General features: G+C 42.6%; 1 protein-coding gene across 1 annotated transcript in view; it reads right to left on the bottom strand.

The window, feature by feature from the left end:
* Window positions 1-540: 540 nt before the first annotated feature.
* LOC139739345 (LIM/homeobox protein Lhx5-like) overlaps window positions 541-26,357 on the bottom strand; it is an 80,740-nt gene continuing 54,923 nt past the window's right edge. Inside the window, exons 4-5 of the mRNA XM_071649960.1 lie at window positions 10,579-10,753; window positions 541-962 (exon numbers count right to left, since the gene is read on the bottom strand). Of these exons, the coding sequence (XP_071506061.1) occupies window positions 541-962; window positions 10,579-10,753 (597 nt within the window). The remainder of the gene's footprint in view (window positions 963-10,578; window positions 10,754-26,357) is intronic.

A 26,357-nucleotide genomic window follows, 5' to 3' on the forward strand; every position in this document is an offset into this window, starting at 1 on the left:
AGGCTAAGTTCACCGTGTGTCTCTGTCGGAAAGAGAGTGTTCCTTGTTTGGCAAATACGAATCCACGTTGTCCACTCTGATGAGTATTTTCTCGAAGCTGATCGCTCCGGTAATGTTGTCTTAGGATGTCACAGGTTTGGCGGGATTCATGCTGGCAACAATTGAGTATAATACTGCTGATTTCAAGTCTGTCAGCCGTAATGTCCACTTGAGTAAGAGTGCGAAGGCTCATTTAGCCTCTATGTCCACGCAATAACTTACATCAACTTTGCGAAGTGAAGATATATAAAAAAAAATCGCGAACATAATTAGAGTGAAAGTCACATCAATATGAAAATTCATAGGAACTCTGTACATCATTGACTGGAGCCGACATAAATATCCACGAAGGGATTACGTACGATATAATAATATTCTTTTGTGTGTGAATCACGTACTGTTTCCACTTATCAAAGAATGAAAGCATATCTAGAGATACAGCTCTTGAGAGTTTCTCCTCATTACGCGTGTTTCCGCGCATCAGGGGTTCGAATCATGATGTCACCACACCCCTTCGCTCAGTTCTTGGTGCGGCGGTACGCCGCGGAACCCGTTTCCGTGTGGCGGAGCGCCCCCTCTCGGCGGGCCGAACCTATCGCCCATGTGCGGGTGATGATGATGGTGGTGGAACATGTCCCCGTTGGCGGTGACGGGCGGTAGATGCTGCAAGGGTTCGGGGCTGGTGTTCATCTCCTTGCCCGGCAGGAAGTCGCTGCCGTCGGGCGGTAGCCCACCTCCCATCCCCGTTTGTGATACGGGGATGTGATGGTCCATGGGGTGGTTGCCCTGGGACGCAGGAGGATGCAGGTAGGGTGCCATCTCCGTGGGCTGTACGGGCGCCTCGGAGGACGGGGGGCCGTTCGGATGGCCCGGATGAAAGTAGTCGAAGTATCCCGCTGGCCCATAGTAATCCGGGTTTCCGTCTGTGGAAATACAAGAAAAAGTAAAGATATGCGCTATGTTAACCTTCTTAGCTTCACATATTCATTCTATGATGAATGAATGAATGATAACAAGAAATATCCAAAGTCTCCTCTGTGTTTTTTTTGAATTCTTGAAGAAAATCGAACAAAATGTTGGCAAATCCTGAGTTGAGACCGGCAAATAACTTCGCGACAGTCGGCTTATTGTGCATTTGATTTAACAGCTTGATGCGTTTCACAAACCAATGCAGGCTTGATCACTGCGCTGATATTTCTTCACAACGTAAAATGTCTTCCTCAAGTCACCTCCCTGCTTGAACATTCTCTCAACACTTCCAAACTGACTACACACATCAATGATCGTGTGATCTCCTACAAGACTGAATGAAGCTCTATATCATGGCGCTGCACAAGAAGAATGGCGCCTCATATTATCTATGCGGGTCTCTCATTCTTGAAAAGAAGGAGTGCCACATTACAGCTACTCATGGAGTCTCCAACACGCTCTCCGCAGAGGATTGCACAATGGTGGCGTCCTACCGTCCCACCCCCATTTTGTTTAATGTGAAGAAACGCATGAGCTCGATATCTACAGGACTTTAATGTAGCCAGTAGAAGGTGGGTTAAACTGAAGGTGGGGAAAAAAAGGCGAGGAAGCGCTACGAAGCGGGGAGAGTGTAGCGAGGCGGAGATCTGGGCAAGACTTAGCACCTCCTTGTAGTGTAGCCCCTCACGTATCTCGGACCAAGACGGCTTTACACCTTCCCGCAGCTAAATCCCCATCTGGTGTTTCATTACACATCGCTTTTTCCTCACTGCTCACTTGCTATCATCCATCCTTCATTCCTTTTCCCTTCTTTCAAATCTCACGCTTTCTCTCCAGTTTCCTACCGCCATCTGAGCAAAATCACCCTGACTATAAAATCGAACAGAAAAAAAAGGGAAAATACAGACAGAAGGAAAGGTTTAGGATGTGGCTCGTATGTGTGTAACGTTCGTGCCACTGAAAACATCGACCGACCGAATCATCAACACGCGGCATATCATTTTCACTGTTTCTGTCGTGCTTACGAGTACTTCCGTCTATCGTTCTCCGCTTGGTGAATTTTACATGAGGATTTGTTTGGTTGCTAGTCGAGCCAGAGTGTAGTTCTCCGAGACAGAAGCAAGCATTGTAATTGTAACATTATCTCTCCCTACGTAACACTTTGCTGACCTACAAGCCATTCTTCTTCAATAATGAATGCGTGTGTGCAGAGCAGCGATATAGACGGGAACGCGCCCGTAATCACAATATCGGCACAATCTTGTTCTAACACACCTCGTTAACGGAACTGACATTGTACGTACATTATGATGCCCACGGGGCTGAGAGAGTTAAGTGACAGGTGTTTGATTCAAGTTCTTCGGAAGATTTTCTTTTTTTTTTCGCCGCTGAGGAGTGACAAAGTGAAATGGATCTTATTTATAAGTCAAGTATCAAAAGTAAAAATTTCAAGCAATAATTCGGTATTATGACAAGAAAAGGCACTAGCACTTCGTGATTTTTGCAAAGACGTCAACGTCGAATAGGAGCATTAGTTTGTCCCCATCTAATAGCTAATGTCATGGCTCAGTTTTTGATAGGGTGATTTTTTTTTCTTCGAATAAATGCACTCTCTCACGTCATCGTGACGTAACGGAAATCACTGGCCAGATACGGGTTCAGAACTTGTTGGACCTTTGGTATCATCATTATCCCCAGTCTTCAGCATGAAAGTGCGATTATATTATGTCGCAATTCTCTGTAAAGAATCGTAAAATTATTGTCATCTGTGAGTCATAAACAGAAATCTTGAACAACAATTTTTCCAGTTTGTGACAATGATATTCGCCTATGGCTTACACGATTTCCACTTCTTTTCTTTTTATATTTATTCAATAATGCATGTTTGTTGTGTGCTTTTCCACTTCATAGGTGAGCTCAAGCAGAGATGTACGAATGCCGCACATTCCTGCATGTCCTGGAACCGAGACTACCTAACCGTAAGACGGAAAGGAGAAGAAAAAAAATATAGTGGTGATCACGTGATGTCATAATGCCATACTGTTTTGAAGCGGCGGCATCCCCGTTGAGCTAAATGCGGCTACCTGGTCATTGTAGAAGCGGTGTAACGAAACCAAGTAAAATGCAAGAATTGCCGTCAGTGATGGCACTGGAGGGTCCGTGCAGTTAAAGATAATTTTCGCTGCATGCGACTGCTCTGCGTGAGATGGACGGGGGTACCTGGGAACAGCGAAAGCCTTCGGAGAAACGTCACAGCACGTGACAAATCCGTTTATCACTCGAATGTCTGATGTTTCGACTAGATCGCTTCATCCATTTTTGTAACAATTTCTTCTGTCATTATACATATATTTCGGGTGTTTTTTCTTTCCCAGTATAATGTATATAGGGTATATAGCAAGTATAACAACTCGATCATCATCGCAAGCATTTAAATCACATTGGAATTACCCATGATGTATCACTTCGCCAGCGAAAGCACGCACAAGTTTAGCAAACAGCGGGAAAGATATATCGTGCTTCGGCAACACCGTAAGGCGCGGGGGGGGGGGGGGGGGGCATTGCCAACGCTAACATTTCCACGACAACGTGTAATAGACTGGTAATGGAGTAGTAATTATGTTTTCAAGTAATTTGCTACTTCTAACAATCAGGTGGTTGGCGAAGATGAAACATTGCTTTTCGATCGCCTTGTCACCTAAAATGGCACTTCAAATTTTACATGCACGGTGCAATCTTTTTATCCTATAACTAGCTTGTTTGTTTGTTTTTGCACAGTCATATCAACTCGGATTCGCAAATTTCAATATCTGACAGCAACGCACAAAAGCACGCATACTTACAAAGACTATACAGCGATCATTAGCGCAACGAACTTTCACTCCAGTTGAGCTATAATGAACATCTCGGCATTAACGTCGTTTTCCACTTGATATGGTAAATGATGAAGTGGAAAGAGGAAATAATTATTGAGGAGATTTTATCGATGTAGATTGAATACATGTTATTTGAGGAATATGAAATGAAGATTTTGAAAAAAATGTAAATAGAGAAGGAGTGTCACGCAGCCTCTGAGAGAGAAGAGGGGTGAGGAGGGGTGGGGTGGGGAGGAGAAAACAGTTGAGGACCAAACAGCCCTGGGTCCACGAAATTTATATGCGTGTTGAGGAAAACAAGAAAGGATTTATCAAATTAAAACTATAGAATATCTATCAGTCACGATTAATGAGTGGCAATCTTATATATCATATTCTGTATTCTATTTATATGTCTTTGAAAAGTTGTAAAATAATCTTATATCACATGAGAAACTGCTCATATCGACTCTAACGCATTCAAAATAAGAACAAAATATAGGGAAAGAGTAAGATAAAGGAAAGAAAAAGAGAAAGGCGGGGGTAGAGAGGGGAGAAGGCGGCAGGAGGGGGTCATCTAGGAAATACAGGCGACAGGCAACAAAGTGTTTTGCAGACAGTAACTCAACGCAGTGGAACTAACTCGTCTGGACAAAAGCGGAGACTTGAAACCGACCCCGCCGCGGAGCATATGTATACGGGGCGCTGAACAAACACGCGGCCAGAGGTCTCGGGTCGAGTTTACCCTCCGTGCGCCGTGCATACCTTCAGCGGCTTATCATGCCATGTCATCTGATGTAAGCGGGCGAATTACAAGAAGAGGAAAAAGAGTTTGGCACGAGCATTCCGACCATTTTCGATGTGGCTGCGCCGATAACGGCCTTGTGGTGGCAATAGTTTAACACTGCTGTTCATTAGCTTTAAAACAATTCATTAATGTTTGCATTGTGGACATTTAAAAGAGTGAACGCATGGGGCCTATCAATTATTATGATTGTGGAACCGTGATTACGTTGATATTCAGTATGCATCCTTTTAATTCTACAGGTCTTCAACCGTAGCAATAGAACTGCGTACAAAATGAACACTCAATTTTGTCTGTTAAAAAAAAAAAAGAATGTGTACACTCGCTTATTTTGGTTATAAAGATAATATTTTGTATATCCCTCAATACCATAACTATTATACACTGCAAAAGTGTGCTAAATGCATTGATGCCCTTCCATACTCCCTTCACGCTAAATGTCACTAGGGACAATACTCATATACAGCAACTATACAATCTAAACTTATCCTTTACCCTTAGTGAAGGAGAAGCGAGGAGGGGGAAAAAAAGAAAGAGATCAGAGGTATTTAGAGAACGCGCGAAGCCCGGAGCGACGTCGAATCAATGAGTACACAGAGCAGGCTGAAACTGACCGCCACACAGCGCGCCAATTGTCCCCCGACGGAACCGCGATCGCTTGGCGAAGACACATAGTGTATACGGGGCCGAGCTTGAAAACGAACGGTATAATTTCCACTGACAAATTGGACTACAGCCGTACAGTGACATTTTCCTTTCAACCCCCCCCCCCCATCCTCCCCTCCCATCGTGTCGTACCCTCTGTCGATCGATGACTGTTCGTCAAGATCGATTGTCTATATTGTTATCTTGTTTTCATAAATGCTAAGTTTACACCTTAAACACCATGGGCCAAATTTAATGTAACCACTGCTGTATCTATCTTAGATTTAATGTTAAGTTTACACCTTAAACACAATGTACCAAATTTAACGAAATCACTGCTGTATCTATCATTAAAAAAAATGAAATTCAATTAAGACTTGTGTCACTCACACATCTTCTTTTATCTATTTACCGTAAGATGGTGACATAGCTATGATGCTAAAACGTTTGGTTGTTGTTGTATCAATACCAAATACTGCATTAAAAATGAAAGCTTAGAGTGCAGAAAATGCATCAATATCGGTTCAACATTATTCACTACACGTGACTTAACATTTGATAACATTATTCGTGAGATTACTATACATCAGCTGACAAGTTTTACGGAACAACTACGCTTACTTATGTCACGGCCACATAATATTGAGGAATCTCGCATAGAATTAATAAATCTTTGAACTGTAAATGCAGTGAGAAGATGCGATAGAGTGCAAACCTTGATTCATACAGATATTGTATGAGCAATGTTTGCCTATTATGGCCCTAAGCATGTGACGTCATCGGGCAATATGCGCTAATATCGGCCCCTAAGGAGTGCTTTCGGTGATCAAACATTTGAGTTCGTATGATTCAATATTGTACACTAGCAACATGTTGACTCAAAGCAGCGATACCGCGATACACACAACCACACACACAATACAAAAACGCTAGCGCATGGTATAGGTTTTTACTTTGACACCATGTACTGTACTTGGTGTAATTAACAGTCCGCCCTCTTGAGTTTTGAGGACCCTCCTGTCCCTCCTTCTTTTCGCTGATGAGCGTCGCACTTATTGGGACTCGAGCGCGGTTTACTGTATCACAACGCGTAACGCGAGCTGGCGCAGCAAACAGCGACTCACAGGTCCTTGTAAAGTAGACTGCAACACGAGATCTCGATAAATTTCCGGTCAATTTCGGATAGCAGAAGGTGCGAAAATGCTGCGACCCCCCCCCCCCCACTTTCTCCATCCCCTTCTCTCTGTCCTTTGCCCTTCTGTCGAAGAGGGGACGCCCTCAACTCATTACAGCCAGTAATTGAGGATGGGACTCAAGATGGGAAGGTGTCAATCCCTGACTACCCAAGCTACCAGAGCTCGCGGGAGAGAGTGTTCGGTGGTCAGGCGACCAGTCCGCCTCGTACTAGTATTCAGCGCACGGGTCGCGAGACGCTCAATTTCTCTTCGAATGTATAGAGAGAAAGGTCAACCAGCGCAGATGATAGCATCGTGCTTGTTATGCGAAATGCGCAGCCTTCGTCCGACTAAATTGTGTGTTGTTTCATGGCGGACTCACGGGAACCCATTGGTACGAGCCTAAGGCGTGGCGCTAACCAACTTTGATATCTGTGCTGTCGACTTATGCATAAAATGTAAAAATTGCACAAACACATGATGATACCGAGAGAGAGAGAGGAAAGATGCTGAGTGTATGTATGTTTGTGTGTATATATATGTATATATACATATATATATATATATATATATATATATATATATTATGTGTGTGTGTGTGTGTGTGTGTGTGTGTGTAATTTGCTTACACGGTATTCCCTTTCCTCCGTTAGTTACACAGAAATTACTCTCAAATTTTGTCTCAGTGTTCCTGGTAACTTTATACAATATTTTACATAAGCTCATGATAAATCATAAATCTCATAAATAAATCTTTCAGAGCCACGGGAAGCACTAAACCTACTGTAAATGTCATCATGCAGCCCAAAGTCGGATATAGAACTACGTCTACGAGAGAATTTTATGCAGCTTTTACGGCAGATATTTCGCCATATTGGACTATAGTTCATGAGCTTGAGGATAGACTCATTGTTAAGCCTTGATTTCCATTTATATGCCTTACAATGTGATTATCATTGCTTACACAGACGCGTAGCTATAGCCAGGGATTTCACGACTGTGGGACCAAACCAGTGCAGTCAGGCGGTACGGCAGAGCGGCATTAAAAATGTGATTGATACAGTCTCTACACTCTGCCTCATTTCGAACGCTTAAAAATAGTTTATACAGCTTGCTCTTTTTCATCGGAAGGCAATGACCCGATGACGTTTCTTGTCTGTCATTTCCTTCCTCTCACAGAACACATCAAAGCAGTCAAAATCGAACTTTGTCTTTCACACAAACACGATGTATACATTTAGGGGGTATCGAGTTGTTGCTGTTCGTCACTCTGCCCTAGGATGGCGCCCTAAGTGTCCGTAGCAATATGATAATTTCGGATGGTCGTCTGCAACAGACGTTTTAACGTGTATCTCTTCTGAACGAAGCTGCACATTACTCCTGATAATTATTGACTTTCCAATCACGCACTGTATGTGTTGTATGTCGACAATGAAATCAATGTCAACGGTTGATCAAAATGATAGTTTGTTAGCAAAACACACATACACACACATAGAAACTAAGCTGATCGATTAAACTCTACATTGCTTCTATAGACTGAGTGACGCAAAATATTTCTTTTTCACATCTTTAGAGTTCTCTAGAAAAAAAAACCCGCATATAATTCCTTTAACCCTCAAGGGATTATGTTTTAACTCTGGCAATATCAATTAATGTTTGGTCTCGACAACAAAGAATTTGAGAGAGTTCGTCTTCACCTACACTCGTATCAGAGAGCCACCGTGGAAGAAATAAATCCATTTAAACATAGTATGCATAACACAAAGCCGCAAGAGAGCAAAATAAATGTTAAAAACTCAACTAAAGGCAAATTACATAATCGCGTAGGTGTAAAATTGGCTAATCGGATTTGGTCTAGAAAATGGCGCACGCTGTAATCTGGTCTTAACCACTTGTTCGCAAGGACGCGGAGTCAGAAGCAACTTTTTTTTTTTTTTTTTTTGCACGCTGTCTTAATCTGTGTGGGTACATGAAGAAAAAGCCTCCCAAAACACTCCCATTCATTTATGTTACACTTTAAGAACCTCATTTGATTTATAAGGCTTGACTTGCGAACACAGTAAACTGGAAGTCACTTTTTGCTCGAGATTTGATGGGGCGGTTCGATTATCGCAGCTTGATCTAATGAAGATGCACTACGTTATATCAAGTCTCACATTACACCAATACAGCACACAAAGCTCCCGCACAGCAGACTATAATCTCGCGCATGTGCCGTTAACTCTAAGCTTCGTGGGATCGCACGCACTGTCTTTTACCACTTGACCAGTGGTGATGCCAGAAAGGGATAGCTACAGGCATACATAGGACACGCATGGACCAAAGCGTGTTGTACAGTATAACGCAACATCATGATACACGCCAGGGTGACCCGTTCGAATGCGTCAATAGTTGGTTGGTCGCTGCATGGAGCTAAAAATGGTCTCTGGCGACCCAGTGAATAAGCACCACAAGTGTCCCAACACCAGATGAGTGGTCCCAGCCCGTTGGTCCACGTTTCAGCCAGTGTCTCGACTTGACACATGAACATAGAGCTGTCACACTGTTGTTGTTGTTGTTGTTGTTGTTGTTGTTGTTGTTGTTGTTGTTGTTGTTGAAGTCTATGACGTTAATGATTCGTCTCGCAGCTGTCTTTAAAATTTGTTTAGTGAATATTCTTGAAACAACTTCGTCATTCTCACATCTAAATACAAATTTCCCTTTTTGTCGGATTTCAAACTAGAAGTGGTCGATTCAGTCCTCGTCTGGTTTGTGATGTATGTTCTGGCCCTACTCGCTATGTTGAATACGCCAGGGCAATGCTTATATAGGCCGTTCCAATACTCGGTCGGGATAGATCAAGATCTGTAGTAATGTTATAAAGATATTTATCCGACGGCCCAATGAAAATTACACGCAATATTACATACGATCTAAAGCTCACGAACGTGCACCTTTGAAAAATTTCGTACATTTGAACGCCTACAATCGGCAAAATGTCTCGAAGGCCGTGGAACACACATGGATACTTTGACAGCAACTTGTTCGATCACTTTATACTTTCTGTCTGTATCGTATAGAGATGAGCTTCACTGTTGAAAAGTTATGAGGCAGCCATTACTGGAGTTTAGCGCGTCTTTTGCTTCTTATCCTGTAAATGTACTCAGTATTCATTATGTTCTCTCGAAAGTTTTGAATCGTGCAGTATGAAGAAGGGTGAAAGGGAAATCGCGGCACCTTTACCTGGGATCTGTTTTTTAACCGTCGCAGTCAAGCTGCGACCTCTAGCGTGGGTCCTATGTGAATGCTACGCGTGCGTTGAGCCGATAATAGGTCGATATACCCTGCATGGCTTCGGGTCGTAATGACCCAAAGACGGACATTGTGCTCTTTACCGAGGAAAAAGAAAATAAACGCGAAAATTGTAATTGTGCGAAATTGGTGAGGGGATTTTCAACGCCCATAAACTTTAGGAGATCTTCTTATCTAAATTGGATCGAATTATTACACTTTGTCACATTTTAATAAAAGAAAATTGTGAGCGTAAACGTATCGCTTGGAGGCTTCACCTATTTTGGAGGAAAAATATCGGTAAGCTCAGGTTGCCTACGATTCATACGGGTTCGTTATTATTTTGGTGGTAGACGACATACTTCATGTGGACGTGTATAAAATTCGCATGTAGCAAAATCTTTGCTGCATGGGAGCATTTGCGTCAACAATAATAGAAGTGAAGATTACAGCGTAATCTATGTAATCTATAAGAACATTTGATAATTTTCTTCACGAATAACTTTCAAATTACCCAAAACAATCACATCAACAATGAAAAGTGATTTACAATTTGTATACGAACCAACAGCGTCAGCAATCAGGGGCGGATCCAGGAATTCCGTAAAGAGGGGGCGCGTCAACAAAATTAAAGGGGGGGGGGCCGCACGCACCCCTCCCCCCCATTTTCTCTTTTTATTTCTTTTGTTTCAACAAAAAATAAAGGGGGGGGGGGCGTGCGCCGGTTGCGGTCCTCCCTGGATCCGCCACTGGCAATGCAAGAGATAGAATGGTTGTTGAGTTGAGTGCTAAGCAGACGACAAAGGTATAACCTCACCTGCGTCATAGCCAAACGGCGGGCTTCCCATCATGTCCGGGTTGTTCTCCACATCGAAGGGTCCTCGGAGAGGGCGCATGCGCCGTGGGTTCCTGAAGAAGTGGTGTCTTCTCGCTCCCAGTGCGCTGAGCTGCTTCATTCGGCGTTCCTTTGAGCGGCGATTCTGAAACCAGACCTGGGAGCAGCGAAATGTGAACAAAATAATAATTTGCCTGTTAGATAGATACTACAAATTTACTCATGTTTGTGCAACATCACCAATTTCCTCACTTGTAAGAACTTTAAAGGAGGTAGATGACATGTATGACATAGAAAACTTTATTCTATGGATGAATGGAAGATGTTGCTTGGTCTCAAAGCATTGATACATAGATAACACGTTTTGTGCAACTCAATTAGCCACAAACAATATTGAAATATTAGTGCCTACTGTCTCATGGGTCGTCTGAAAACGTCAGATAATGAAATATATTTCTTGATTTCTTTCATTAAGCTCAGGCCATCCTTCCGTTTCTCCCTTGCCCCTCAGCGAAATGCTTTGTGCTCAACTTTAGAGACAAATCATCGACAGAACGTATCAACAAATCAAATCTGATGGTTGTTTGCTGCGGTGGAGAGAAGACAGAGTGACAGATAGAGAAAAGGAGACGGATAGAGGATAGAAAGAAAGAAAGAAAGATAAGGAGGGACAGGGAAGAGGGCGAGAGAGGGAGGAGGAAGGAGAGAGACAGGAGAATGATGATGGGGGATGCTGCTTTTTAGTCGCGGATGATGATGAGTTTACAGACGGAAGAAGCAGGTGGGTTGAGCTATGAGTTCAGCTTGTTCACTCCGCCTCGCTCCGTGTGGTATCGATCGATTGCCCGGCCGAGCAAGTTGGGAGCGGCGAACTTATTGCCATCTCCAGCGCAGACGACAGGATCTTACTTCTTCTTCATGGCGGGAATTGAAAGCATGTGAGCGATAAAAGAACATACATATATCTCGTGATTCCGTCATCGAAACAAAGATGCTAGCCACCGTGACTGAATGCATGTCGTAGCGAGTGACCATGCGTACCTGGATTGTCTTTTTTTTTTTTTTTTGGTTTTCGTTTCTTGTTGTTTTGGTTTAAGTATAGTGGTTTGCCCTTTATGCCAAGAGTATAGTATTACTGCCATGGTGTGTGGCTATGACCTCGTCATAATCACATGACTAGTACCACTTTCAACAAACGGTGTGCTTTCAAAGGCCTTATATAACATGAATGCAAAGGCGGTATCTGTGTTCACTGATGTGCGGAAATAGAATGATCAGTGTCCTCTTTATTTTCATCATTCTTTCATCCCTTAGATTACTAGCGTTATCATTTCCAATGAACTGTATCATTTTCAAGATTTGCCGGAAACATTACTGATTGCTATCTTACTTTATATTTCTATTGTAGTATTAGTTGAAAAAAAAAACAAGCAAATGAAAAAGAAAGAATTAAAACAAACAAACTAAACACACAAACAAAACGCTTGCGCATGTTTGCAAAGGCGGTATCTGTGTTCACTGATGTGCGGAAATATAGAATGATCAGTGTCCTCTTTATTTTCATCATTCTTTCATCCCTTAGATTACTAGCGTTATCATTTCCAATGAACTGTATCATTTTCAAGATTTGCCGGAAACATTACTGATTGCTATCTTACTTTATATTTCTATTGTAGTATCAGTTGAAAAAAAAAACAAGCAAATGAAAAAGAAAGAATTAAAACAAACAAACTAAACACACAACAAAACGCTTGCGCATGTTTGCAAAGGCGGTATCTGTGTTCACTGATGTGCGGAAATATAGAATGATCAGTGTCCTCTTTATTTTCATCATTCTTTCATCCCTTAGATTACTAGCGTTATCATTTCCAATGAACTGTATCATTTTCAAGATTTGCCGGAAACATTACTGATTGCTATCTTACTATATATTTCTATTGTAGTATCAGTTGAAAAAAAAAACAAGCAAATGAAAAAGAAAGAATTAAAACAAACAAACTAAACACACAAACAAAACGCTTGCGCATGCGTAAACAAAACGTGGAATTCGCTTGCGAAGACGAAACTAAATTGGACAAATTTTCTGCACCTTTCTTCCTGGGAGCTTTCATCTCAAACGTTTAATTTTGACGGAAGACACAGAAGAGAAATTGTGACAGTAAAGACACCAAAGAAGGATCCGTAATGCAGTGGAAACCCGACGCCTCCGGTGCGGATGGCAATGTCAGATAGGATCGAATCGAACCGGCATCTCGAAATATTTTATGCGCTGAGTGATTATTCAAATTCTCTCTCAAGACGGGGGATACCATTTCTACCACAACAAAATAACATAACATGCCGTCCGTGTTTTCTTCTCACTTCCCTTTTTCCCCTCTTTCGCTGTCTCTCAAGTTCGTCACGTCAGGTTTGAGTACCGACACACACAAAAAAAAAGAGCTCCCCCAACAAGGAAAGCTATACCTCGTAAATCGAAAGTCACCTGAGTTTGAGTTTCAACACGAATTGCTGTCGCCAAAATCTCGGCCATTTCGGGGTGATTCTTTTTCTATTTTTTTTTTCTCTCTCGCTTCTCTCCTTCTCTTCCGCGCGATTTTGAAACTGTATCCTTTGCTCGTCACCGCCGTCTTTCAGGCCCGCGTATCGTATGGTACGCGTTTTGTGACGGGGGAACGAAAACAACCTCGTACCCAACATGCCGACAAAATATATATAATATGCGCGGCGGGTGCTGACGGGTATGCATGCGCGCGCGCTCCTATGGCGTTGCCCTGCCTCACTACCACCGATTTAGGGCTATTGATGGCGTCGAAGGAAGTAATGCCCCATGGAAACGTAAAGCTGTCTCTTCCTTTCTCTCTGACTTAGTTCTTCCTCCCTTTGCTCTCGCCGCTCTTTCTCTCTTTGGTTCCTTTTCTCCCCACCTTTTATACCGTTCTCTTTCACATCTAACTGTCTGATAATTTGCCTTCCTCTCTTAATTATCCTTCATTTCTTTCTTCTTTTCCATGTCTGTCTGTCAGTCTATGTGCCTGTCGAGCTTTGCTGCCTAAGATAACATTATAGGCCTAATGGCCAGGATGAAGATAAGAATATAAAGGAAGATAGCACTACAAAGAGCACAGCAAAAGTAGACAAAACGAGCGGGGCAATCAAGGCGTACATCCTGGAAGTATAAACACAGATATTGATAATAAACATAAACATAGTAATAGTAATAATAATAATGATGATGATTATAATGATAATAATAATAATAATAATAATGATAATAATAACAATAATAATAATGATAATAATGATAATAATAATATGTTGACAACAATAGTAACTATTATCAAACTATAACGCAGTATCTTATAGCACTCTCTTCACTGCAATCACGCAATTTTTATTTACTGCTAGTGTTACTACTACTACTAACTACTACTGCCACTATACTGGTGCTCCTACTCTCACTACCAGCATAGTTTTCATCATTATTGCTGTGAAAATTACTATGAATTTCAATGATATCATAACTATCACGGGTGTTAATCTCTTTATTAACACGTCGTGTCATTGTAACACTGAAGCACAGGACAGCATTTTTAATCGGAGTCACAACATTTGCGCTGACGCCGGGTGAACGTCCTTAGACACCGCCCCCTGGCGGCCGGAGCGTAGACTCATCGACCCAGTATTTATATCGCTGCCAATTTGTTCGGCATGTGCCTCGCGCCCACCGTGGGGAATAGTGTGAAGGTGATTGTTGTTTTGTAGTGACTAGCGACTGACTTGTGTTCGGATGCCGATGTCATAATTCATACCGAGAATTCGGGAATTGAAGAAATTTGGGGGGTTTGAAGAGCAAGGAGGGAGAAAATATGAAAAAGGGGGTCGGAAACGAGACTCGCTCCGCCTTCAGTATAAAGTCACAAGCAAATACATCTCTGTATATTATGTGTATATATGGTTGCATACATACACATAACGCGGTATGTACGGATAAACATTATTTTACGCATATTGTATGTGATGACATTTATGTGTGTGTGTGTGTGTGTGTGTGTGTGTCTGTGTGTAACTTTCATTCGTTGAGGATTTAACGCACTTCTTGCATTTCAACGGAGATGTCATCAATTTCAATTAATAATAATGATAGGATTCTCTACGTCGCATAACGAAATAAGATGCTTTATTGTAGGTTAGCTTTAGATATGATAAGATAGCCAAACATTTATTACGGGTGCCATATATTTCAGTAACAAATTGCAAATGTGGCCGTGTCGAAATTTTTAGATCATGAAGGTAGATTTCGTCATCAGTTGGAGGGTTTCTTAAGTGATAAGGTTATAATACCGCGAGCTTAAGGAAGGTTCACTTTGGAGATGATACGTGGATGTTGTTCAACTCTGCGGCATTACCGGGACAGATAAGGGAATGACAAAGGGATGGGTGTTACTGCTCCGATTAGAAAGATAAACGAACTGAATTAAACACGTATGAAGGACACGCGCTACAATTAAATATTAAAAACGATGAATATTTCGTTCATTCACGACACATACAAGAGGAAAGGATGAGGAAACACACAGACACGTACACACACATACACACATACACACATCAAACAGTACAGTGGAGAAGAGGAATTAGATGACGAAAGAAACCCTAGAAATTCAGAATGAGGTTCCCATCTGGTCGTTTAGCGCCGGGGCAGCGAAATCTTGTCGACAAGTTCCCGATACAGTTGTAGATCACTGGCGTCCCCAGAGTTTCGGGGGAAGTTCTCGGCACACTTGCGCTTTGTTTGCGCGGTGTAGAGAGACGCGTCGGTATGCCAACTGTACACAAACAACTGAGTCTCTCTTTTCTCTCAACCTGTCTTTTCTTTTTGCTACTTTGCCGCTACCATGGCTTGTAACCATCGCTTCCTCTCTCACCCGCTCTCCCCTTGTCTTTCCAGTACTCTCCCGTCACACAGCCATCATGTATTTGGGCCACAGTCAGTGCTCTTGCACAACCCCGGCAGTCGGTTAGTCTTGTAACTAACAGACGTTTTGGAATAAAGTATTTTCCTTTTATATTTTCACGCTTTGTTGCTACTTTTTAGAGGAGGCAGGGAAAACTGGGGCATTTACCTTTAAATATAGCATATTTTTGTCTTTGCTAATTCTTTTCATGTTTGCGATAATTCGACGAATTGCGTGACTCAACACTAATCTCTTTCAGCTGACATCACAGCTACACGGATAGCAAAATTAACACGAGCAGGAAGACAGAAAAGATACAAACTAAACTAACGGATTATGGACGAGCCTAGCAACCCTTAAAGGCGATAGAAACCGACTTTGAAAAACATCTACAAAGTCTTGCTACTGATCGTCTGGCTTGGTTCTTGATCATTTTCAGTTTTTTCTTTTCTTTCTTTTTTTTTCGCCCTTTGACTCCCTGTCTCGCAACCCTAGGGAGGTGAATGGGGTTGTGAGGGGGCACGGGCGAGGCATTCCACCCAACGGTCCCAGAGGTGTGATTAGACCAGGTATCTTACGGGGTGGTGGGAGCGCTGAGTGAGACCGCGGCAAGCTTCAAAGTCGACAGACAGCGATGGAGAAAGAGGAGAGAGAGAGGGAGAGAGAAGGGGAGGGACCCAAAGAGAGAGAATGGGAGAGTAAGAAGAGAAATGGGGGTGGGGTAGGTCCTTAAACCCTTCACGAAATTTGAAAGATGTCGAATAGAGAACTGTCCTCCTAACAAGTTACTGAAACACTCTATTCCTACATCCCATTGACCAACTCCTATCAATCCCTCAACGCACAGACGTGGACTCAACTCACACACAAACAACACACACACACACACACACATTTATATACACACAAACCCCAAAGAGCACGCACACACACACACACACACACACTGCCCAACTCATACACGACCCAACGACATCGGATATCGATTGGTCTTTCGTCACCCTCGTCTTCTGACCAACTTTTCGTTACACATTACTAAAGTACCACCCGACGACGAAACCCGGGAGTTCCTGATGGGTGAGAAATTACACCTGTTGTGCAGAAAGTGACTCACATCGTACACCCATTATATGGTATCTTCATAGAGACCCTCCATTGGTATCCTACCGTCAATTGTACCATCTTGATGAGTTACCATCTCGTGAGAACTGACTCTTATTTCCTCCTATTAACCTTAAATATAGTCACCATCAAAGGGTCATCCTAACGTCGAGCTCCTAGTTGACTAGCTAAGATGAGAGGAGGAGAAGAAGGAGGCCTATAACTTGAGGTCGGCCACGTAACGGGCAGCTGAGAGATGTTGCTCGAACAACATCAGCCTTGCAGTTTATCCCAACTTTTGAAAAGCCCCCAAATTCCGGTCTGTTTCGAAGGAATACTTCCTGTGTCATTTGCATCTGTTGACATGTCAGTTATACACTTGGTAGCCTTTAGGATCGGAGAATCATGCATGATAACTGCAAATTCTGACATAACACTGATCCAAGACGAGAAGAACCACCCATGAACGGTGTCAAAAGTCAGCCTACATCCACTGAATCCAGTGGATGAGATTGATCACACTACATGATTCCATCGGTGGGCAACAACCCCATACGAATATTACGTAACAATGGACGTAATCTACCGTAGATGTTAACGTTTTGAGAGAAGGGTGTCATGTATTGTACCAACACGTCATCGCTGAAGACAATATTAAATGGATGGCGTGCAACTCAACGTATAACATTTGGAATGACAAAGAGTGAATAATGAGAATTCCCAAGACGCTGCAATAATTTATACGATATTTTGGCTACGTGCAATGAGTAGCTGTGTGAGATCCATTTCCCCACATACACTGTTGTAGATCAGTTTAAAAGTAGGCGTCTCAAATATGCGTCACTTCAAATGACGTCACCGTTTCAACTCTTCTATAGACATTCACACCGTCACGTCATTGTCTCCTACGCTGTCGATATCATTGCTGCAGGATTCTTCAACATGGATATGAAAGAATGCATCGAGGATCGCCTTATACGGAAGAAGAAACTGCTCAGAACAAACCATATGAACTCTGTAACATGGACTTCTTAAAGTATATGGGAAATTTCTTCATCTCTGATCTATGTCGACGGGGTAGTCACAATCGTATATGAGCAAAGACGCCGATCCAGAAATATGCAGCGAATAATTGCGAATCAAAATGCGAATTGTGGATAAATAGTCGGCTTAGGTTGGTCGCCTGGCATACACATTCTTCACGTCTTACCGCCTAGGTCTTCCACTCTTTATACACCGCTGGCCACCCTCTTACCCCACCCCTTCTTTATCCCGATACAGCGACACCCCCATGGAAGATCTTGGAATCTCATCATATCATGGTATCATCTGGCATAGACCCTCCTGACATACGAAATTATATCGCCTAATTTCGACTCAAACAATATAATGACTGCATCAAAACGAGTTGTGACATTGTGCGGATCTAACGCGACTTTCTTGTTGAAACTTGTCGTGACACAATAAAAGTTACAGTCCATGGGCACTTAACATAATTTCTTCAAAGATTTCATTGTCAAATAATGACACAAAGATAATAACATCTTTGTGAACCTTAGTCTTAAACTAGGCGTTTTCTCCGTCTTTATCTGACACATTACCTTTTTTCCTTTCATTGTCAAATGATGATTTTTCATCTTATCATATCATTCTCTATTTTTGTGAACCTTAGTCTTAAACTAGGCGTTTTCTCCGTCTTTATTATCAGACACATTACCTTTTTTTTTTCGATAAGACGATTTTTTTTTCTTTCTAAAATGCCTTCACTTTCCTTTCGTCATCTACGAATCCTCCAATCCTCAATCTACCCCCTCTCTCTGTCTGCATACGAGTTCTCTCCTCCTCCTCCTCAGCCGCCTCGTCCTCACCCTCTCCGCCTATCATCCCAATCCGAGCTCATCATCACAGAGAGTTGGAGGCATTTTTCTAGTCCTCCATTGATGTACCAATTACCGAGAAGGTATCAACTTCGAGCCCCGGCTCGATCCTAGGGATTGATACCAATATCGCAGAGATTAGGGCAAACTTTCGCGGGGACGATGCGCGAACCGACGCCGGCTGAAGGAGTCTATCTTTCCTTCTCATCCACTTTCTACCTCCCCCTCCCTCCTCTATTTCCCTTCGCTCCCAATCCCCCTTGCTCTCGTTCCTCCTCTCTGTGCAAAATGCTCCCCTTTCTCCTTATGCTCAAAGTTAGTTTCTTCCCGATTGTTCATAGTCGTATGTTGCCCAGCCTTTTGTGCAGCGTTGTGTGTGTATGTGTGTGTGTGGTGTGTGTGACATATCTTTTTCTCCGTACTCATTTTTTTTTCAACAAGTGAAAAGCGAGAAGTAACTTGATAGTACAACATCTCCACGTTACCCCTTAAGTTCTTTCTTTACCACGTCCTCTTTCTCTTTATTACATCGATCACACACGTATTCCAGTTTTTCATTACACATATACCTTTGTATCTCTATGTCTTTATCTATGGATATATATCTCTAATGCACACACACACATACATTATCATACGATTTATTTTCTATCCCTGGCATAGCAAATGCGAACCCTCTGTATTATCGGGTCTTCGCAGGTAGTCGTCAAGGTGTATTAGGTGGACATGAATAATGTTTGATAGTTAATGAAGTATGCCGTTTGAACATACAAATAATTTTCCTTGAGGGTAAATTTTTCCATGTTAACCCACCAAAGTCTTCCTATTCACAATCATGACACACACACACAAAAAAAAAATCGGGTAGAACATACTGTACTTATAGTAACAAACATACTCTTTAGTAAGTTAAGTGTATGCGTGCTCTCGTCGCTGATGATCTTCGATTTCAAATCTCAAGTTACGCCCTCTTTGCTGCAAAAAGACATGGCGATAACCCACTCTCGTCTGCAGAAGGTGACTACAAACATTCGGGAATAGGAATACGAGAACGGCGGGCTATGACGAGAGAATGAGTGACAGTTACCCTTACTGTGTCTATACACTCTACAGCCGCTAACACCCGGCTTCTTATGCGCGTCCCATCGCTGTAACCCGTCACTGCTTTGGGCCGGAATGGCTCTTGTAGCCCAGTTTGGGACGATCACAGGGGAGGATTTGTGAATAAATCCAGGGAATTTCGGGACTTATCCAAACGATTTTGCCGAAAATGGCTCCCAAGTGGGGCAGCGCGAGGATGGCAAGGGTGGGGTAAGGGCGAGAAGATGAATCTCGTCAAGAAAAGATGTCGAACAGATGTAGTCTGGGAGAGAAGAAAAAAAAAAGATGGGATTGAAGAGCTGTTTAAGAGTGGCTAGGAAACGAGAGGGCACGGGAGATAGATCTTGGAAGCAATTTCTCCTTTAATACTTGAAGCTTAAAGTCAGACAAACAAAAAATAAAGTAATTTTGAAATACTTCCCTGATAAGCTGGGAGATGAAGCAAATTAAGTCAATGAAGGCAGTTGGACAGACATAGGAAGAAAATAGACAGGAGGCATTTAAGAAGATAAGCAATCGCATATATTTCCTGCTATAAAATCCAACCAGGAGATGAAAACCAGGGCATGTGAAGATATTTCGGGGTTGTCAGTTTTTTTTAAAGTAATACTTGGTTATGTGTAGGCAGTTAGGAATGAGAAATGGAAATTGTATGGTAACTAAGTGTTGTGAAAGATAACATTGCACACGTGCCAGAAAGAAAGGTTGGGAAGAAACGAACTTCAAGGAAATATGACATGAAAATATGTATTTACCCCCCCCCCCCCTCCTCCCCCCCCCCCCCCCCCCCCAAGTTACATCACTCTGCCTGGTCAGATCTCCCGGACGTATAGATGTCTGCCCGTTGGTTTGCAGTTGGTATATGGGGCGGGGAAAGAGTATAGACAAGAAAGAGTTGATTGAGGAGACTGCGGAAGAACGTTGCCTAGCAACCAGTTTCTCTCTCTTCCATCTACCGATCTGGCGGTATAGAAATTCCTAGCCTGGAAAGATATTATGAAGAAGGAGAGATCAGGCGATGGCTATAGAATCGAGGGGCGCGCTCGCTATGGGAAAATGTCAAGATGCCGGAGAGTTTTGGCGTCTAAATCTTGGCATAACAAAGTCCGTCAGTACCGGATGACTCTATGGTTAAAGCCCCGATGAAGACATCCTGCGCAGTTCCTGGAATCCTGATTAGCATCGAAACTTGAAAATCAGAGAAGAAAGACTGAGACAGAGAAGAAAGAGAGGGAGGAATATAGTGAGAGATACTGAGAGAAGAGAGGAGATGAGGCAGAGGAAGACGGGAAGATGAAAGCCAAATAGGCTGAGACTAGAAGCTTCAAAGAAGTGAAGACAGAGGGAGGGTGGGCGGTAGGCGGAGAGGGACGTAAAGATTTTTAGGAATATATGGAAGAAAATATAAAAAAAAGGAGAGAAGAGGTGCAGAAAGTGTGTGTGTGTGTGTGTGTGTGTGTGTGTGTGTGTGTGTGCAATGGTAAGAATTTCGGGTCACCCCGGAAAGTCACCACGAGGAAAAATGTGATATCAACTACAGATAACAGAACATTTCCTGGCAATTTCACAAACCTGCTACCATTTGATTAGTGAACTATGATACTTTGCAAATTTGACGAGGCCACACTGCGATAGTCGTGATCGATGTCGTGAAACTATACTTTTCGATTTAATTGAACAGAGAATTTTGCGAAGAAAGCTCACACCCAAATCAGACTCAACACACTATGTATGGTAATCAGTTTGGAAGACATGAGCTGCCTTCAGATGAATGAATGAAATTATCTCATTCACGAGAATCTGAATCAAATTCAAACATGAGCATTATCCTTGTGTCAGAACATATTACGGAGTATAGATCCTGTAAAAAAAGAAGAAGTAATAATGTATATAGAGTATCTCCATCGATTTGCGCGTTCAATTTTGCGAGCGGATGTCAGTAAGGACAAACATGTGAGCTGCTCTTAAAAGTCTGTAAACGTTGAGGGAAATCTCAACATCTCACAACACGGGTTATTGATCATCGAGTCTCTAGCTCGTATCGGGGTCACGTCCCCTGGGGAGATTGCAAAGAAGGGGGGGGGGGGGGAGGAGGTATACCCGACTTAGCCCGTCTAGTGCGCTCAGTGGTCCCCACTAGGACGCCCCCACTCTGACCCTATGGCCTCGATTCTCTGTTCACTGCCGCGCCGCTGTGGCCCCGGTGGGTTCCGGCCGTAACCCGCCCGCTTTTCGCTCCGACCTTCATACCCTCCTGAATATCACTGCGACGCATCCAGCCGTTATAAATCTCTCACGCCACAAGAACTGCAAGTGAAAGCGAGGAGGCAAATCTGAAGTTACGAAGGAAGATATGGGAATAAAAGAAGGAACATCAAGTTTTCGAGAGACAGAGAAGAAAAAAAATACTGGAAGCGAGTGGAAGAGAGACAAGTCGTATTCCGATTTACCGTTGTTCTTGCCAATGTTTGTAGAAAGAGATATAAATTCGTGTTTGAGACGATTCCGGCCTCTCTCGTTGACGTATATAGCAATGTTGGATAGGTTATGGCATGTTGAGCGTTAGCAGGGTATCAAGTAACGATTGTATCATTGTCGTTGGATTTATTAGCACAGAAAGTCGTATAAAAAGACACTAATACCGCAGTCTTACCCGCATGTTCCAATCGGATTAATATAGGTACCTACGATTAACTTCAACAGGCATACTCAAAGTTCAATGCTGCATGCGATAGCGTTCCGTTTGTTGACTTTCTAGAGCGTATGCAGCTATAGGCCGACATCGCAGGAGCTCCTGTGGCTTGGTGGATAAGACTTCGGGCAAGTGATCACGAGGTCACTGGTTCGAGACCCCTGGCCGTAACGGTTGTACCCCCTGCTTATAGGAAAGGCACTCTATCACCAGTGCCTTGGCCCTTGGGCGATCCCGCGATTGTTTGCTCGTAAGCATTCCATGCTTCCTTAGGGGTCATGAAAAACACTTGATCTGAAGTTACAATTCCAGAAATCAGACGTACATGTTTGTGTGAAGGCACAAGACCAGTGAAGAGCTACAGATTCTGAGGAAAATGTGGTATTTTGATTCTCTGTAATGAAGGAAAATAAAATTGAGTGGTTAAGTGAATGCAGAAATATTGGTAGAAGCGCCAGTGAAGTTTAAAGAAAATCAGACAATCCGTTTAAAAGTTCTGAATTTTTAAAGTTTCGGTACAGAAGACTACAACGATTTGTGATGTCATAGTTGGACAACGATATAAAGAAAACATAAAGAGAATTCTACTAAAATTTACTTTGTTTTTCCTGAAATGTGTGCATTCCTTCCACTTGTTGCTGACATCATGACGTTATAAGGTCGTTCAATGTTATTAATCCCCATGCCCCATTGAAAGAGGTAAGCCAAGTACTGTTTAATTATGGTAGAAACATGAACATATTTTGAAATTTTTTATATTTTTAATCTATCTCTTTAACATGAAACGTATGAACTATAATAGTAACCCATTGACTGCGAAAAATCAAACAAACACTGATGTATCTTACACGCGGTTTCAGAATAGCTAACAAGTTAACTAGTAGATATTTCCACCTCCTCCCCACCCCCCCCCCCAATTGTCCTGTGCACTCTTATTCAGTTCAAGATGCAGCGGATGAGCAATGCACTCCGTGGTATTAAACCTCCACAATGTATCCCTTTGCCAGTAGGCCAAGAAGACAACTATCTCCGTATAACGGCCACTCGTTTACAATGACCTGATGTCATGTACACTCACCATATTATAGAGTTAACTGTGTAACTAATATCCAACGTCATGCCTCGTGACTTCTACACAGATTTCACTACAGCAAAGATATTCTAAACTAGCCAAGTGCTCCTTAACACTACACTGTTCATTCTGTTTCTTCGCCTTCAGGACATTCATCTGACAACCTACTGCCTCCTGAGCTATCTGTTTTCTTTTTTTATGTACTGAATTTCATATATTCATGAATGATCCCTGATTACACACAGTAATAAAGATGTTAATTTGAGCAAAACAATGCTGGAATCTCGGTTAAATCAAACGATGAAATATTACGAGAGACGCATTCTGTTTTCGTTTGAAAGATACCATTGTTCATTCAAAAGGCTGTAAATATTATCCATAATCGTTCATGGTGACCATATCGCCTACGCTAAACACATGCCAAGGATGGTTTGCCAAGGAATCGAACGGGCTCGAGCGCCTACCCCGTCGGCCCAGCTCGCCGAAGGGGCCGCGCGGAGACCACGTCGCGTGTCCCTGCGTTACCCCCCGTCGCACCTGGCATTCGCCACCGGGGTTCGGCGCCCGAACCGGTAACATGATCGCACCATCGCCACGGCGTTCTTGAAATAGAAGCAGGGCCAGGGAGAAAGAAAGGAAGACACAAGAAGAGAGAGGGAAAGAAAAAGAAAAAGAGAGAGTGTGCGTGTGTGTGTGAGAGATGGGGAGGGAGAGAGAAGTATAAGAAAGATTAAGTCAGACTGGTAAGAGAGAGGGAGAGAGAGAGAAAGATGCGGGCGGGACAGCGGGTATGTTGTTGTCGATGTTGTTGTGTGTACAGTATTTGTGTGTGAATGTGAGTTTGTGTGTATACATGTGTGTGTGTGTGTATGGCAATGTGTGTGAGACTGAGGATATACAGCATGCTATTCATACTGCGACACCAAAGAAATAGAAGAGAGATCCGAGAGAGTTGCATGGAGTGAGTGGAAAGAGAAAACTTCGGGGGGGGGGGGGGGCGATAAAACAAAATAAAACGTAACAAATCAACCCAACTAGAGTGACAGAAACCCTACAACATTTAACCTGAGCCCGAAGAAGGGATCTAGGAAAAGAAACAAAGTTTGCACGTACAGGAGGAGGGGTAAACTGAAAGTAACATCAGTGACAGATAAAAGAAAGAAGTGATCTAGTTTACACGTCCACACTTTAGTATCATTATTTGTTTGTTTGTTTGTTTGTTTTTGGCCCGCATCCCTAGCAGAGACGTTGATTGGAGATATGACAACGGACCCGCAGGTCATGCAGAGATGGGAAAGGACGAAGGCGACATTTTTTTTTAATAATAGTGTGGATGAGGGCGTAAAAACGGTTGATGACTAGTAACAAGAGGGGATGATTTTTATGAAACTTATCACGAAGTTCAAAAATGTGATCTGTATTGGCGATGATTGTTTGAAACTTCCGGCATTTAACCTCCAAATGCCTCTATAAATTACATTAGAATAACACGGAAATGGGGATAAGTTCCCAACTCTGATTCTGTAAGCCTTCTCTTAGCACAAGGGCGATGGGGGTTTCAATCGAATTAAACGTTTTTCTCTTCTCTTTTTTTTTTCTCGTCTTTACAAATTTTCAGGGAACATTCGTCGACGCGAACGATATCACCGGGCAAACCTATTCTTACAACGATTTCCTGTCTTGGAATACAGAATGGACAACTTTGGCGAGGTTTTTTCCCCCACAAAGAAGAGAAGATCGATTGTTACCAAACTAAGGTCTTTGTATCATACACAAATATCAGTTTTCAGTTATTTACAGTTCTCCGCAGTATGACGCTAATTTGTCATAATTATCGGGTCAACCAGTAGGGCCTACTATTTATTACCAAGCCACAAAGAACGCCCGACGATTTCAACTCGTTCCGCCGATCCCCCGGCGAGGGTGCACTTTCTTTTCTTCTGCCATCCATAAAAGACAGCGATTCCATCCTCAGAGCCGAAAACATGTTGTTTGTTTGTCGTTTTATGTTTGAGAAATACGCCACGCACCTCCCTGTGGGATTTCTTTTTGATATGCATTAAAAACGCAAGCACACACATACACACACACATACGCACACACAAACAGGTCTTCCTTCCCCCAAAATGGACGAAATATCTTGAAGGCGATTATGCCACCCTTCACGGAGGGGGTGATAAGCCAAAGAAGTATGACTCTCTTGAGGATAGCTGTCCAAATAGTAGGCATATTCCTCTTTTCAGAGTTCTCCTTAAAGGAACAGAGAAGACAAGATAATTCCCTGCCCCCCCCCCCCCCAAAAAAAAAGGAGAAAAACGAGCAGGCCGTTTTTCCTCTATCCTTTATCCCCTTCTTCTTCCAGGAAGAAAACCCAGCTGAAGTTTTCAGCACAAGAATGGGTCGCAATAGAGACTGCTTTCGCTACCTTTAAAATGAGGCCGAAAAACAAGTTGAGGATTTCTCTTTTTTCTTCTTTTTTTGTTTGTTGGTGAAATAAAATGGTCATGTGACTTTAAAAAGGACGCGGTGCACCAAGGCTGTTGTGCACGCAGTGGAACGCGCATGTTTATTCCTTTTACACTCGAAAGAATTCGGCTATCGTCTGCTTACAAAAAAGAAAAAAAAAAACTATTCATGAGGAATACAAATAAAAAAAAAAAGATAAAGGCGAAGTCAGCCTAAGAATGACGCTGGGTATCGTTGTTTGGATTCGTGTGAGTGCCCCGTGCATACACAATGCATGTTTTTTAATTCCGCTGCGGCTATCGAAAAAAAAAAAAAACCGGCGGCAATTTCACGAGTAATTAAATGAAACATTACAACACGAGTCGGTCGGGGTTTGCATTCAACATTCAGGGAGTCGGAAATCGTACAAAGGCACAGCATTCCGTATTACAGCCTGGAATGTTCCGCCTCTCATTTTCACGTGAGGGTCAGAAGGAGTGTCTTGTATAATGCTTCAG

This window comes from Diadema antillarum, unplaced genomic scaffold (genome assembly GCF_040938485.1).
Source record: "Diadema antillarum isolate AM-2024a unplaced genomic scaffold, OU_Dant_1.0 seq00000796_RagTag, whole genome shotgun sequence".
Lineage (NCBI taxonomy): Eukaryota > Metazoa > Echinodermata > Echinoidea > Diadematoida > Diadematidae > Diadema > Diadema antillarum.